This window comes from Tuber melanosporum (assembly GCF_000151645.1).
Source record: "Tuber melanosporum whole genome shotgun sequence assembly, scaffold_80, strain Mel28".
NCBI classification, from domain to species: Eukaryota; Fungi; Ascomycota; class Pezizomycetes; order Pezizales; family Tuberaceae; genus Tuber; species Tuber melanosporum.
The window spans coordinates 380,402-397,279 of NW_003299129.1; the positions used below are offsets into that span (position 1 = coordinate 380,402).

The 16,878-nt window shown below is 46.3% G+C and overlaps 2 protein-coding genes; one reads left to right on the forward strand and one right to left on the reverse strand.

Moving 5' to 3' along the window:
• Positions 1-1,751: 1,751 nt before the first annotated feature.
• Positions 1,752-11,467, reverse strand: GSTUM_00011248001 (uncharacterized protein; the record flags this gene model as incomplete). Its single annotated transcript, XM_002841802.1, has 7 exons — positions 1,752-1,847; positions 1,911-2,217; positions 2,273-7,482; positions 7,536-8,058; positions 8,241-9,063; positions 9,092-10,904; positions 11,078-11,467. 7 exons carry the CDS (start codon positions 11,465-11,467, stop codon positions 1,752-1,754), a joined length of 9,162 nt encoding a protein of 3,053 aa, XP_002841848.1.
• A 2,291-nt stretch (positions 11,468-13,758) lies between these two features.
• Positions 13,759-16,346, forward strand: GSTUM_00011249001 (uncharacterized protein). XM_002841803.2 has 6 exons: positions 13,759-13,970; positions 14,043-14,103; positions 14,176-14,193; positions 14,248-14,779; positions 14,845-15,483; positions 15,547-16,346. The coding sequence occupies exons 1-6, from the start codon at positions 13,916-13,918 to the stop codon at positions 16,186-16,188; spliced, it is 1,947 nt and encodes a 648-aa protein (XP_002841849.1). The 5' UTR covers positions 13,759-13,915; the 3' UTR covers positions 16,189-16,346.
• The last annotated feature ends 532 nt before the right edge of the window (positions 16,347-16,878 follow it).

Sequence of the window (16,878 nt, forward strand, 5' to 3'; positions counted from 1 at the left end):
CATCCAGGAGAGAAACCGGACGATCACTTTTTTTCCGACTCTCTATAACCCCGAGTACGAGGTTCTGCGTAAGCTATGATACCATCGGAAATGGGGGGTAGAGTACCCTATTTCGAGACCGAACGCAGAGAAGAACGCGGCAAGGGTGAGAGCAAGTAAATTTCGCCTCGGTGATTTCTGAGGATTTTAATGTGCCTTGACTGAAGATATTTTTTGTCTGTAGTATATAGGTATGATATACCCGTATGTGATGGAGGGAAGGTGTTATACTGGGACTCCAAATTGCCGACATGAAAAAAATAAAAATAAAAATGAAAAAAAAAAAAAACTAGTCAAGTTGTTTGGTACTGTACAGCCTGAGCTGACAACAACAGCGATTGGGACAACCCATTTTGATCTATGATATGATACCCCCCTTTTCGTTCTATAATATAGTAATCCTCATGCCAGGCTGAATGATACTCTACCCGAGTATGATACAATAGCGTTAAATTTCGCACTCCAACTTGTTGAAGCTTCCAGATCGATGTTGGTCGATTGAGATAGATTGTGGAGGTTTCGGGAGTCTGGTGAAGATTTCAGAAGTCTAATGGATTAGTGTGGAGGTTGAGAGATTGACAGGAGATTCTCCGGACATGTTCTTTCCTTTTGTTATCACGGGAGTGTATGGAGGAAAGGGTAACATGCTCGCAGAGATACGGATAGGTGTGGTGATTCATGGAATGATGGGGATACGTTGTTTATGTTTTACTTATACACCTGTCTTTACCGTTTTTTTGAGCGAAGCTGTTTTTACCTTACCTTACCCTTTTGTGCACGTCCTACCACAGCCCCCACATAGTCCTTTAGTGTTTTTCTCTACCGCTGCGCAAGTCAGTATACTCCTCCGTTACAAGACAACTTAATTCCTAAAACCGCCACCATATCAGAGAACCCACTAAGCAGGATAACGCCCGAGCTATTAAAAAAAATAATACTTTTTTCCACACAGCCAATCAAGATATTAATGAGTAAGTTAATATCCATCAGCCGGTTATGATACCGCCATTAACGTGGAGAAAAACTCGGCAGAATGGGACGGAATTACCCCTTCCATACCGCAGTGATCCATATTGAACCCAAAGGTGAAATAGCTAACAAGTGCTGTTGATTTCAAGATTCATTCATACCTCTGTATTTGAGGTTGGTGATACCGTAATTGTACCGTACTGTACAAATAAATTCACATACCACCCTATATAATACATAGCTCATGAACTTTGGTCAAAAAAAAAAAAAAAAAAAAAAGTAACTTTACTTGATTGCTGACAGGATCCATCATTTGGGACAACACCCTGGTGGTGCTGACGAAATTGGGTTTTTACAGCTAATTGTCCCTTGTGGTCGTGTGACTACACTATATGTAGGATTTACGAATAATCACATCATATTCCATTATAGGCCACCACATCATGAGATAAAATGTCAGTATTTTCATACATTGGGCTAGCGCCAATGATAATTTGTGCGGGAGCTGGGGTGATTGCACCCCTTACCGAGTGATATTAAAACTATTATAAAAAAGACCATGTCCACAATAGAAAATAAAAACCAAAAGAGTAGAAACTAACACCACACGCTAAATATCCCTAGGAATGGACATGAATCCTGACTTAAAAAAGGAGGAGGAAGAAAAAAAAAAAAAGGAAATTCAAACACAGCTCGAGGATTGAAACACGGCTACCACATCAAGAGATGTCCCACAAATTAATTTACTTCGCTGATAGCTCCAATCGACTTGTTCCAAGAATCTTGGAATATGCATCTTCAACCTCTCTCGCAATTTCCAGGAGCGAGACGATGACAATCTATGAGGATGTTAGCACTCGCAAAACATGATCGGGTCGAAATCCCATTATCCTTTTACTTACTTGATGAGTTAAATTGGGCAAACGATCTCGGTGTAGCCCAATCCATTCAAGCGGTGGAGTAGCCTCCCCCATATCCCTCAATTGTGGAGTTTCAATAATCGGTGACTCAAGAGCGTTGTACTCATATCGAGACTGGGGAACGTTGACAACCGCAGTTATTTTGCCCTTTTCTTTCTTCTCAGACTCCCCACCTTCGCCCGATAATTCAGATGGGGATGACGAAGCGTCTGTATTTATAGTGATATGCGGGCTCGATACTGATTTTCCTTGTCGCTGTGCTATGGATTTGACATGTGTTGCCCACATCCTATTATTTCGGGGTTAGCTTAGCACAAACACGACGAAGATCAAATAATACATACCCTTTGATGAAGCTAACTCTAGAATAGTTCCACCCCACGTCTACCTTGCCTTCGAACGCGCTCTTAAAAATATAGTCGATATCCATCGACCCTGCTTTGTTCCAAGTGTGCATAAACGCTGTAACCTGAGGAACCTTCAATATTGTCCCACCCTTTGTGGCTCCGGAGTTCCGCACGATGTCTTCCACAGTAAAATCTTGACTCAGAACCTCAGCTCTTCGGATCTGAGATAACGCAATCCTGAGTTCCCCCAAAGTCATCTCTAGTTTGCTATGTAGCCTTTCGTCCTCCATCTCCACAGCAAATCTGGCAGTAGCGTTCAATGCCTCCATTTTGAAAACCTGGTTGTCGTAGAAAGTGCTGGGGAAAGTGCCAATATTGACCTCCTTGAGGCTCACCACAACATCGGTGTGAAGCGATAAGAAAGTTGGTGGATGTGCTTCCTTGTGGATCGAAATAGAAGGGGCTGAGGGGGGCGCGGGGAAGTTGTGGTTCGATTGCAAAGGCCTGTTCAAGTACCTCTCTACGTCCTTTAGAGAGGTTTGATACGATGCTATTTTCTCTTGAGCAAGCCGGAGAAGCGCTTGGTAGAGTGCAAGACCTTGGGATGCGCTCTGCGCCGTACAGTAAACATGTACTCTGTCTCCATCCAGCACTCCCACCAACCGATCTCCCGCATTCCCATTATCCTTCTGAACGTTGTACATGAGGAAGGAAAAGCGAGTAATATCTGCAACTAAGAAGGCTTGGTAATCAAAGGACGTTTTGGCCTGGAGCTGCTCAAGGCTTAACGAAGCCTGAATAAGGGGAGCTCGAATGGCGTCATCAGCAGCAGCAGAGCGCCAATGTATCGCAGTCCGCGCTTTCAAGTTTTTCAGGTCAACAAATCCGCTAGCACGCCCAGTAGCAGACGCCCTTATAGTGTCAAACCCAAGGCACATTGTTTGCTCCCAATCAGAAGTCTTACGAGAGTCGACCCAAAAGTTCGAAATAAGCAAAGCAGTCCTTCCTAGCGCTTGCCCAAGGTCCAATTGTAGATCAATCTCTGAGATCGCCACCGTCGTGTTCCACGGAAACGCCTTGGTAGCTGCAACTTTGTGGTATCTTTGAACTAACATTGGAGAAGGCTCCGATGATGTAACAACCGGAGCAGGTGTACTTGAGCGAATTTCTTCGGGAAGCCAGATCTCTCGGAAAAGTAGAAAGTCTTGGAATTGCTTGACATTGAGTAAAGCTTTCATTGGGCTGAGCTTCATGATGCATGAGAGGCCTTCGGATCCGTTAAGGTGTTTGTTATTCATTAATGAAACAACCACCGACTCAACCTCAAGGTAGCCGGTAGGTTCTCTTGAATAGACATGGCGCACTGAAGTCCGCAATCCGGCTACAGTGGCTGAAATGGCATAGAAGCGCCCGCTTTCCGGATCCTCACAGGTGCTAACAGTGACATAAATCTCTTTATACTCAGTAGAAGCTGCTACTCGCGCAATTGGCTGACAACTGAGAGTAAACTCTTGCTTACATATCCTCAAGCCGATGTTGAGTCTACAGCGTCCAAGAATCACTGCTGGATCAGGGGGAGACTCCTTCTCGCCCTGAGACGCTTTCGCATGCTTATCCTCTGGCCTAGCTTCCTTGGGGTCTCGCATCACCTCCTTCACATTGGAGGTCATCTCCAGTATCAGAGGCACTACGGAAGGGTAGAGAGTATTGCTTGAAGCGCTGACCTTAATCTCTGCATTTAGTGATGGGTCCTCATTCGGAGGCGCAACATATTCAGCCTTGAAAGCCAGTCCGGGGGACCGAAGGATTGTTGTGCCGTTTGATTCTCCATGGGCAAATTGCCCGTAACGGCCCTGTGGAGTCCCCACCCCTCCTCGGGTGGACGACAGCCCGGGAAGTGTAGGTGAATCCGACACATTGCTAATACGGACAACAGCTCCAGCAAAATCTGCATCTACTAGAACCGAGCCTAGTCTTTTGGTTCCGAACATATTTTCCCTCTCGGCACCACTTTCAGTTGGAGTCGACTTCCATGTTGCTGAGGCGTGGCGTAACTTCTCACTCGCTGTAGCGATGGAACTTTCGAGATCACTAGCTGCGAGGACAACTGAAGAGGTGGCTCTTAGGTCTAATGAAGTACCTTTAGCTTGGATCGCCAATCGCCGGTCCGATTGATTGACGAAACAAGCAACGTTGAAGATCACCTCTGGCATGAGCGCTGAGTTCTCAGACCTGGCCGATTGTTTCCGTTCAGTATTCGAATCCACCACCTCCAGCAGAAATTCTTCAATCGTAAGACACGCTTCGTTCTCCTTCCTTGTAGCTGTAGCGAAATCAATCCGCTTGAACGACAAAACGAGATTCTGCCTTGAATCGTCGCTCGAATGAGAGGAGCCAGAATTCCCCACGATCCACGACACCTGGATTCCCATCATTTCAACAGCGATCATAGAACTAAAAAGCTCAATCCCACTCTGACCAGCTTCGGCATAGTCCACCGCGATGAGTGGCTTCGATTTGCGTAGCTTCCTGAGATATTTGACTTCTCTTGAGAGATCCAGGTCCTTCAACCTGTCCTGTAAATGTCCAGCGACATCGACGATTGTTGAGGCAGTCTCCGCAAAAAGATCAACCCGGAGCGAGCGACTCTTAATAAAGAAGGCCCTAACAGATTTGCCCCGCGGAGTCTTCTTAGTTGAGAAAAGAAGAGAAGCATGAAGCTCAACATATCCACATGAATCCAGAGCCCCATGTATGCCAACCCGATCAAGCTCAACCGTGATCTTGCGGAACTCCAGATGGACCTCAGGAATTGAAAGTATATCTAAATCGGGTTTAGGTCTATTGGAGGCATGTACTTGAATAGAGCCGAGATCAATCTCCAAACTCGCGGAAGGGGCAGACGTTTGTATTTTCAAGCCGGAAATGCCTGCATGTGCACGATACACTAAAGGGGCATCGGATTTGGCTGAGGATGCGTGAGCATCCTTAGAATTCCTGAATATCTCGCCAAGTCTCGCTTGGGTGCCAATCCATTCAGCCCTGGCTTCATCAATAACATTTGTAACCTCTGGTTTGTTGAGCGCATTGAATAAGCTCTGGAGTGATGATGCGTCAAGCTGAATAGCTTCCACTGAGAGAAAAACCTCCAACAACCGTTCTTCAGCGGAAATACAATCCCTAACTCGGCCATTGATGGCCGGTATCTGCAATGCCGATATTCTTCTCGTCTGTTGCCTATCATAACCTGTTCGTATCTCGTGTTCGTGATGAAGAACATCAAAATCAATAACCATTTCCTCGGTAGCATTTATGGGTCGAGTGGAGAGCCTGACACCATTTCCATGCATCAGATAAGCTAAAGACGGTAGAAGAGTGGCCTCAATGCTGAAACTCTCCAACGAGAGTGTCAGGTGAACGACGTGAATAGTCCTCTTTAAGTATGAAGGGCTTTTTGGTAACGAGTTTGTGACCGAATTTATATGTTTCATCCCCTGAACAAGCTTCCATATCTGCGAGAGCTCATCGTTAACTATGACATCGATGACTTCCATAAGCCCTAAAACCTCCTCTTTGATATTGAAAGATATGCTCCCGCAAGAACCCGCGATCTTCCAGATATTAAACCGAGTTACAGCCAAGCAATGTTCATCAAAGTGGCCGTAAAGGCTTGGCTTGTGTGCTCTTGCCAAGCTCAAAACTTTACCAGTATAACTTAGCTCTGAAGTCACTAGGTCTGCCCTTAACAGAGCACTGCCAACTAATGAATCTTGTAGCTCTATGTTTTGTTCCGAGATAAATAGTGAGGCTTGCATCCCGTAAGCTATCGACAAGCTCTTAAGATTCACCGTGTCCAGAGAGACCGATCCAGTATCCATAGTCCAAAGGAGATGGAAGCTTGGTTTCTTTTTTCTAATCGTGCCCGCAGCCCTTAGAGAAGACTCGCCTGATGAATGAGGTTTTGTATCTCCCTCACGACTCACCAGAGCATTCGCTAGTCCCTCTGCGATATCCAAAATTTCCCAAGTCAGAGACAACTCAATGCTGCGGCAATGGACTTGCACTATTACCGACGCTGATATGCTCGAGCCTAATTCCGCTGCCAAGAGTCCGCCTGAGTTGCTCTCTCCGGGGCTGCCTACTGAAACGGCAGTAGAAATGTTGCGAATAGAGAACTCGCACTGCATCGGGCCTGGATCAACGAGTAACCTTAAGCTTGCTAGCATAATTCGAGCCTTTGTGGTACGTGGAATAACTATAGTACCACCCTCTTTAAGATCACTCCCGAATATAGCTCGAACCACGAAGCTATGTTCTAGATTTACCAATTCCCAACTCCGCCATCTCTCGAATGCCCCTACTACCTGCCGCCTTGCATCAAGAGGACAGTTTCCCATATTTCCAATGCATTGTCTGTCCACATCTTGCTTGTGTGCTGCCGAAAGGGATTGATAAATATGGCGCATTCTAGACATAACCTTCCAAGAATCGTGGACGCGGACGTGATCCAACGATGAACGAAGTACGTATGACGGGCGAGTTAGTGAGGGCGGATCACCCACTACCCCCGACTCAGGTCTAGCACCTGCGACGGCGAGCCCATAGGCAAGATCCCGCATCCGGTTACGCTCGCCAGAAAGAACCCCGAATGCCTGTTCAATATCTCCAATAAGAGGAGCAGTCCGACCAATAGCGTCGTATAAGAACAGTGCTTGCTTGCTTTGTAGTGAGGATACAACGTTTTCGATCTGCAGAGATGCATTGGAGGTCTCGTGTGTGGAAGCCCAGAAAAGTAAATCTTCTACCAGAATACCCAATGCTGGCTTTGTAAACGGGTCAGATGACTCAGCCAATAGCTGCTTCAATGTCAACTCCAATCCATCCAAAAGAAGGTGAATCGAAAAAATCCGTTTTACTGGATCAACCTCCAGAGGGTTCGGACTCCGTTCGGGGAATATTGTCTTCGACCTAGCCGCAATTAAGAAGCCTCTCAGCTCAAGGTTAAAAGAGTCCTCATCTGGTTTCTCGTCACCAAAGTTCTGGACACTGTTGGAAATCTGTTGTGGTACCGGATTGGTGAAGCAGAACTTGAGTTGGGAGAATTTCAAGCAGACTTCGATTATCCTCGAGTCGCTGGATGGGCGGGCAAGGCCGGCAAGCTTCTCAACAACATCTTCTTGGATATTGTCCAGAATATCCTCAGGGGTCTATTGTATATAACGTTAGTTAATGAGCAAACCCGAACACACGTACGGCCTACCTTTGCTTGCACGCAATCCAAAAGCCGTGCCACAGCCTTGATGGCAACCGCCGTGCAATGACCCCTGATTCCAGGCGTAAACTCAACCAGGATACTTTCGTGAGCTGTTTTTTCATCGATAAATGTCCCAGCGGAAGTGGATGATGAACCCCTTGCCTCGCCATCTCTCAAGCTATGCTCATCCCTAGCAGAAAATATTGGGACATTCTTTAAGTTGAGTTCTATAGCTTCCAGCGGAAAACTCGGCCGAGCAAACGGGCTTGATAATCGAACTTTAGATGAAGGTTTTCGAATACTTCTACTAGAATATGTTCGAGGGGTAGATGAGGGTTTAGGTGTTTGCGATCCCAATGTAGTTAATGTTGGCGTCCGAATGAAACCTCGCGTATCCGGCGTAAAAGAAAGTGCGTCTGAAAAGGATTCTACTGCTGAGTGGAATGATGGTGCATGTGAGCTCGCTGCCCTACGACTGCTTGCTGCTCGGCCTGCAGACCTACGGAAAAAGTTAGGTGGATGTAATTTCCTAAAGGAATATACGAGGGAGTCACGTACCCTGTGGCGAGAAACAAGTTTTTGCTTCTCGAGCTCGTTGTAATTTGAGATGATTTTCCGCAATCAATCGAGCTCCCCCCAAATATTCTATATCTCTCATCATCTAATACTTTTCTAGGTAAGCATTTGTTATAAGGAGCCACCGCAGAGTACATACCATGGATAGGCGTAGGCAGCCCAGGCAATGGAAGAGTAGGTTCTGTTTGGTCCATATCTTCATTATAGAGACTGCTCCTCCGACTCCCAATGCCCTCGAAATCATCCCTTGAAAGAAAATTCGCCCTCCCCGTTCTATAATCACTCTCTCTGACATGTTTCATTTGAGAACTGCGGTGCTTCGAGAACTCTTTTTTCCTTCCGAATGCAGTCATTTTTAAGGAAGTCTCAAGATACCCCCTTGTCTCTGCTTCACCTGCATCTTGCCTAATATCAACACAGGCCATCGTCAAATCAGGAAGTGACAATGATATCCGTTCAGAATTTTTTTCGTCCGCGAGATCATTCAAAATGAGAGATATTTCACCGCTAGTGATTCGGAATGCTAATGGGTCATCGTCCAGATGAAGCCAGATTTGCATGGCTTTGACGTTCAGTCTAACGAAGGAAACATCGTGGATAATAACAATGTTCCTTAGTGGTATAGGCAGAGCATTCTCGATATCCTCGAATGCAAATATGAAAGCTTTAAGCGCAGATAAAGTTGTATGGAGGAATTCGGTGGTGCATTCCCCTGCGACTGAGCCAACGCCAATATCCCAGTTACAGATATAAGTGGGCTCAGTTGGCGGGAGTCCAAACAATCGATGACCATATATCGTAAGTCCATCGACAAACAACTGCGAGGTATGGGAGGAGCTCGTAAGAGATGCGGATATTGGACTAAGGTCCAGTTGAAGATCTGTATACATGAAAGTAGTTAGTTCATCCGTAACGATAGATAAAGACGAGATACAGACCCATATAGTAATTAGTGAACCTCATGTCCATCCCCACAACCGCCACACCTAACTTAATCCCTTCTTCAGCGCCATAAATCTTTTTCGGTAACACAACAGAACAATCCTTGGCATCCAAATTGAGAATCACGTCCAGATCGTTACTCTTTATAGCTCCGCCATCCGCAAGGGCAAGTGTTCCACCCTCCTCCCGTTGCTTCTGCCATTCTTCGAGCGTCTTGAAGTGTAAATTCTCTCCAAAATAATTCTCCCTGACAATCAGGAAGTATCGAATCAGAAACCCGAATAACTTCAACTCCAAGCCTACGCCTATCATATCCAAGAGGAGTGTATCAACTAGACCCGGCTCAACAGCTGAGTAGAAATTATAGCTTCCCTTAAGCCTAAGTTCTTCAGCACTCCCTAACTTCATCCCCGCCTCTGGCCCCAAGAAGCTATTCCAGGTATTCCAAACCGGCTGCCTCACTCCCAATTCCAACCTATTTCTTCGTCCGCCAGAATCATCGAGCCAAACATCAAATACCACTGTATTATCATCCGGCCTGAACCTAGTCATATCCAACACTACACTACCTCGTAACCCTCCGGCTCCCCTGAGTATTATGAATGTATTATCCTCAAAGTCGCTCGGGTTATTAATGATGTTCTGATCGTTGACATTTATGCAAACTTCAAAAGTATCCTCGAACCTCAACCCAATCTCATAGACAAATGGTGTGAAGGCCAAATATTCTGTGGGTGGCCCAGAGGACCAATCACCAATGAGATCAGTCAGCAATGTGACATGCTCCCGAAGAATAAATAATTTGAGTCCCCGAGATAGAATATCAAATCTCCATATGTGTTTTGCATTCCACTCCAAGGGACCGCTAAGATCACACTCGAGAGACTGATTGTCCGCTTTCCAAAAAAGACCGTGGTTAACACTAGACCTAACCTCTGGTGTTTTCAAGTCTAGGTTTAGTTTATTGGTCCATCCATCCTTCCCGGGCACCATAGACATATCATAGCTTATGGTACTTTCCGGGCCAACCTTTACTTCAATCCAACCAAATGGCCTCACTTCACCATCGTTCTTTCGGCCGTGGTATTTCCTATCTTTGCTTTCTTCCCTAGTCGGAACCCTCAAGATCGTTGAGCTCGACAGCTCCACAAACAACTTAAACTTTGTAGGGATACGGTCTTGCCCCGGCGTCAATCTCTTTGCCGGAGTGGAAGTTTTAAAAACCCTAGGGAAAAACATGTTTTGCAGGAAAACCCTTTGCCGATCTGCCCAAGGGCCATAGTGAATTGTACCTCCGTCAAATGCCAAATCGATACCCCATGCTGGAGGTGAGTACTGAGAACCATTGATATCTTCCCCTAGCCCATTTTCCGACGAACTTATAGCACCCGAAGTAGATGCTGTAGATGGAGGCGGGACAGACCCCGGTGCATCCCAATACAGGCTCAACCTCCCCGAGGGGCAGTCCACCAGGGTCGTTACCTTCGCATATTCGGCAGGTTCAAACTTCCACCTTTCTTCTTGTTGCGACTCGTCCAGATACCTGCTCAGACCCATCCACTTATCCTGCACAGCTCCAGTACCTCCACCTTGTTTCTTCTTTGTTTCAGATTCATGCTTTACCGAAGATGTGAGCGATTCGGCAGAGTCGCTAAACACCGGCAACAGGTCATGGAGCTTCTGCCGACGGTTACGCTGTGCATGCGGTGCCTTGTTCAGACTCTGACTGTCATTGGAAAGAAGCTTGGAGCCACGTGAACTCAGCGGTTCTTTGTAATCTCTGTTGGTTTTCATCTCAACTATTGGGTGCGTGAACGAGAAGTTAAATAGTTGCTTATATTTATCGATAGGTTGCGACTGTGTGATTGCATATTATTAGCAAGGAAATTACTCTTTATGCGTAGAATCGAAGGTTGGAGGGTTAAAGGGAGTTAAATGAAAGGAATATATAGCGCTATAATACTCTCTACAAAATATTGATACCACTGAAACCCCGCCGAAACCATCACAAAAAAGACCTTTTTACATACCCTAGTAGCGTCAATGTATGCATCAGCCTTTTCGAAATGAGCAACCAGAATGCTTGGCACGTTGTTATTTCCCATGACGATAGCTCCACGATTAATCTCAACTTTGATCGGTAGCATACGTAGCATTACGGTTAGCTTCTCCTCTTCCATGCTTGTGTCCTGCGCCGACTTTTCCCCTGTATGGCCGTTATTTCCCATTAGCGATCCTACGGAGGTACGTCTAGCTGATATGGACTCCGTTTGAGCTTTGGACCTTGACCCCTTTAGAGTCGAAGTATCCTCGCCATGAGATTCCGCTGTGTCAAATTGCCCCCCAACATTCCTGCCACGATCCCCCCGAGAAGGATTTCCACCGCCTGGCTCCGCCCCCGCCTGTGCCATCTGCTCCATCACGTAGTCATACGCCGGACTATGGTTGTAGATGAACCATTCAAGCCCCTTCAACTCAACCAGAATTCTACACGGATGCCCCCCGCTTTTCGAATTCCCTCCCACCCCACTTTCAGCAACATCCCGTCCCCTATTACCAGCTCCAATGTTAACATGACGCACCCTCCGCAACCAGTAGCGCCAAGTAAGCTGTCCGCCGACAATTACGATAGTTTCGTTCGGGCCATGATACGTGACTCTCCCGAAAAAAACCCTTCCAGCGAGAAGTGAAATCTGTAGCGACTGTATGTCAATATAGTGTGGTAGACCCTTCCACCTGAGGTAGATCCGGACAAGGAGCGAAAGTATCTTGGAAAACGTGCGGTTGAAGTAGAAGAGAAAGAAAAGAGTGCTAGTAGCCCGTTAGCCGCCACTCCTGACAAGAAAGGATGACCCCAGAGCACCTACACAACGCCGCAAACCAAGAGCTCAACTAGAAAGACCCTACAAGCTAATCAGTAAAGCTGACATTGAACAGACACGTAGAAAATGCGGATAGGGGGGGAACAAACCAGTTGAACCTGGGGATCGGGGCTTCCATACCTGCAGCACCTGGTGGCTATACCAAAAGGAAGCTGTAGAGAATAGAGTACAATACAAGTTGGGGCTCTGAGGTTTTTAATCCAGCGAAGATCCCCGCTGCATTGCACGGCGATGTGACAACCTTTGAGTTAACACATGTAAACTTAGAAGCGTTGCCTCGCGTGGCCCGTGCGTCAAGAAATGGCTTGATCACGTGGAACAGAATCCCGCCTCAGCGTTGAGTAGGGTTGCAATGGTTCTGTTGTTCCCTAAATTTTGGCCGCCGCGAGAAACAATGGTCGAGGGAAAAAAGGATTTTCAGAAGCACGACCATCCCTAATTACAGCAACACCGTCATCTGTATTGATTCTACAGTAATTCTCTGTGGATTCTCTGAAGGAACAGCCAAACGAAGAAGTTCCAGACCGGGAACATTCGTTTGAAAATGTTGAGACTCCACATGGCTGCCAGTCCTGTCATAAGGAAACGCAAGCATGAGTGATGTTTCATGAGTTCTGCTGTGGAAGGGTGTCAGAACTTGCCAAAACCCGGGCATTTTATAGAAACTCTCCGATAAAAAGATGGGCGCAAAAGGGTACCTACTGAAAATTTGAATTTTGTTAGGGATTGGTAGGCAAATCTACGAGATACACAGAGCAACTGAGAGTATTCGGTCCTGCCATGCTGCTCCTCCTACGGTATGATACAAGTACTCCTCAGTCCCAGCGCGGCCAGGCTCATATGTTCTATCTATCATACATCTTGTTTTTAAGCACAGGAGGTATTACTTATAATTCAAGAGTCGGCTCTTCATATTCAATAAGTTATGGACGAGGGTCCACTTTTTCTGAAAATAGATACGAGCTCTTTTACCCCATGCTTAATCTATCTTATCACAAGTTCTCGCGGAGCTAGTATTACCGGTATTTTATCATCTCTGGATAAGTGTACTGGGTTGTGATGTTTTTTTGTTTACTTATTACAACACCTACCGCACTTGAGCACAGTAGACTACAGTACAGTACGAGTACCGTACCGTATGCACACGGTCGGCGGCGAGAGAAATGGGAACGCGAAAAAAGTAGATTAGTCATCGCTTGAAGATGCTCAAAGGGGGGTTCCAGCATCCAGAGTCACACGGCATCAAGAACTTATGATAGAAGTAGAAATAATCTAGAGGTTAACTTGCTCAAGTGCCGGCACTGTAGGGCGCAACACCGGCACTCTGCTGCGCTTTTTGGTGGCTCTTCTGTCTCTCTTTCAAGGCTTAGACTGTTATCATACAGGGCTGGTGTTTTATCATGCGACTTCCACAGAGCACCCTATTTCTAAGACTAGTCTATCAACTACCGCCTGCTGTCCAAGCCACGTTGCGATCATCAGTCATCAAATGCGTAAAATCTTGGGGGAATGGACAATACCAATCACTGTTCCTCCAATAGACCCTAAGCCATGTTAGAAATCTATTGGATCGAGCTTCGCAAATCTTTCGAGTCGACTCGAATCACCTTCAACCGATGGTTATCAAGGAAATCTCTTTAGGGCTGAGGGTCAGGGCTAAATGGCCTCGTGGTCCGTGTTATTCAATCCCTAGAAACAAAAAACGGGAATGACGTTTGACTCGTGAGTAGTACCCAAATTACCCTGTATACAGTGTAATTCATCACCGGTTCTAAGCACCCGAAAACGCGCCTCGTAATGCCCCCAAGGGCCCCCCCACCCACACAAACCTTGGATTCTGGACGCACGAGACCTTCTCACCATGGTCATCCCCACTTCTAGATAACGGAATAACTTCTTTAAGGCTCTACCCCCCCTTGTATCGACACCCGATACTCCTTGGAAGTTACCTTCAGGAGCTATCATCAACCTCAAATCACTATCGGCATGCATGCTAGAACAGAAGGCCTCGATCCCGGGGGAAGTGGAACCTCAAAACTAAGTATCGTAGCCTTATCTTCATAGCAGGACAGGCTACTCAGCAGATAGGCTAACAATGGCTCCCGGTAAATAGGTCGAGCCGCGATTACTGTTGCTGGCGTGGCTTCTCTTGTAGCTACATTGCTATCTTGCTTGTAACTCCTTCAAGACCCTCAAAATCGCTATAAACAAGACTAATTATCATGCCCACAATTTACCTTGGATAGCTCAATATGGCTTCAACTGTACAGTAGTCATTCTTCTACTGTTCCTGCTCTCTAGCTGACCACCATTTATAGGAAGAACTACCGGAAGCCCCTCCTACAGCGTTACGTCGTGCGCATTCTTCTCATGGTTCCAATTTACGCTATATCCTCCTGGGTATCACTTATTTCACTCAGGGTCGCTTTCTTTGTTGACCCAATCCGCGACGTATACGAAGCTTTTACGATCTACACCTTCTTCCAGCTACTCATCAATTTCTTGGGCGGGGAGAGATCTTTGATCATCATGATGCATGGGCGAGCACCAAAAGAACATCTTTGGCCAATGAACTATATATTGCCTAAGGTCGATATTAGTGATCCGCATACCTTTCTAGCAGTGAAACGAGGTATTTTACAGTATGCCTGGATGAAACCTGTTCTTGCACTCGCCTCCATCGTCATGAAAGCTACAGGGACATATCAGGAGGGCTACGTAGGCCTCAGAAGCGGTTACTTTTGGAGCGGAATTATTTACAATCTGTCCGTTACTCTCAGTCTTTACTCGTTGGGTATGTTCTGGGCATGTATGTCTCGGGATTTACAGCCATTTAGGCCGGTTCCTAAGGTAAAAATTTCCTTGGCCCATTGACTATAATACTCGCCAGTTGCTTACACTTCTACGCCAATTAGTTCCTTTGTATAAAGCTCATTATCTTTGCGTCTTATTGGCAAGGGTTCTTTTTATCGATACTCGTATGGTTAAGGGTGATTCATGATGTTGGATATTACACTCCTGACAATATTGCCCGTGCAATCCAAGATGTCTTGATATGTTTTGAACTCCCAGGGTTTGCTATAGCTCACTGGTATGCGTTTTCGTGGAGAGACTACGCGGATCATACAATCTCGGCTGCCAGGCTCACTGTTTACTTTGCTTTCCGTGATGCGTTTGGCATTCGCGATCTCATTGAAGACTCGAAAGCCACTTTTGGGGGTGAAGGATATGAATACCGCCTTTTTGATCCTGGTGAAAACGTATTGGCGCATCCAGAATCCGGTGCACGAGTGGCAAGAATGATGGATGGTCTCAGATACGAAAGAGGCGGCAAGGGCAAGTATTGGATCCCCAAACCCACAGCCAGGACTGGTTTGCTTGGTGCGCCTGGCCCGAGTGATCGTTCGAGGAGTATCAGTGTTGGAGAGGCAGAGCGAGGCGATAACAGGAAGTGGAGAGGAGGGGACTATGGCGCGCTCCGTGAAGCAGAGATTGACGAAGATGATGAGGCACTCTACGATGCTGCAAGGAAACTGGAATATGGTGACTATAACGTACATATTAATCCCTACCCTTGTGCCCCACGCCTACGTCACTAAAACCCCCAGCTCGTCTAGTATCCGGTAATTACTGCGCATGAGCCGTGGAGAAACCATCGGTGCCGTTATATGCCTTCCTCTTCTGGCCCAGCTGTTACGACGACTGCAACGAACCAAGCTCTGCTGCGGCCGAAATTGAACACCAGAAACTCGAACCACCGCTCTGGGAAAGGGAAAGGGATCGACTCTCCATCAAAAGCCCCTTTGCTGGGTCGTAATAAATCGGCATCGTCCTCTTCCACAAACTTTTCCGATAGAAGCGGACTAGTAGATTTGGTAGTAGAAGACACGGAGGCTGAAGAAATTGAAAGGGTAAGAGCAAGGAAAGAAGGAGGTCCAGGCTGGAACGAAACCGAACAAAAGAGATATGTCAGAGTCTACCCGGACGAGCATATGGGTGAGGAGGTAAGAGAGGGCTTCGACCCCCATAATACGTCAATGACTGGCCTAGTAGAAGGCGATAACAAGAGGGACAAGTTTGAAATTGGGGGCGAAGGTGAAGAGGAGGAAACCGATTCGAGGGGGGACAGAGACTTCAGAGCCGGATTGCTGGATGAAGGGCAGGGTATATGGAAAGATAGTAATAGAGGTGAAGATGCCGCGCCCCTGAGTTACGGGAGTATGCGAGAGGAGATAAATATATGGGGACGACCTGACTGAGACTAAATTTGGATGGGTATTTATTTTCGCTTAGTCTACTAGACAAGCTTCCTTTTTCTTTTCTTTCTCTCTTCCTTTCCTCCCTTTCTTCTTTCCATTCCCAGTTGCTTCTTCAGGAGTTCAGTTTCCTGTTTTTTATTCTTGTTAGTTTCTCAGAAATATCTCGCGTCACCATTTTTTCTATTTCGTTTCTCTTTCCTTGGTGGATCGGTTGGGGTTCGAGCGTTGGTTTGGTCCGGATTGGTGATGGTTTGGACACTGTAGGTGGTTCTGAGTCGAGGGGTTTTCGTTTTTGTAGGTGTGCATCATGGTTTTTAGCATCAGTCTCGTTATGGATGGTCACACCAGTATACGTCTTCTGGAAGCTGTCATGTAAATTAATGCCAGCTATGTAGACAATGGGTGGGTCAAGCTGGTGCGAACAGTAGCCTCGCGGCAGCCTTGTCCTCGTATATTGCTAAATAGTCAATACCGAGTGATACTTTGTGATTAGTTGGGCTTTCCTGCAATCGAACTCCTCGAGAGCCTTATCCACCGAATATAGACTATTATTAATACATGCCACTCCATCACAACAAAAGCATACAGATGACCGCCGTCAAATCTTTGTTCTAAAACGACGATGAACAGTAACTAAACCAAGAGGTATCTTAAAAAACAGGCTAGAGTATGCAAATAATGACTACCTTC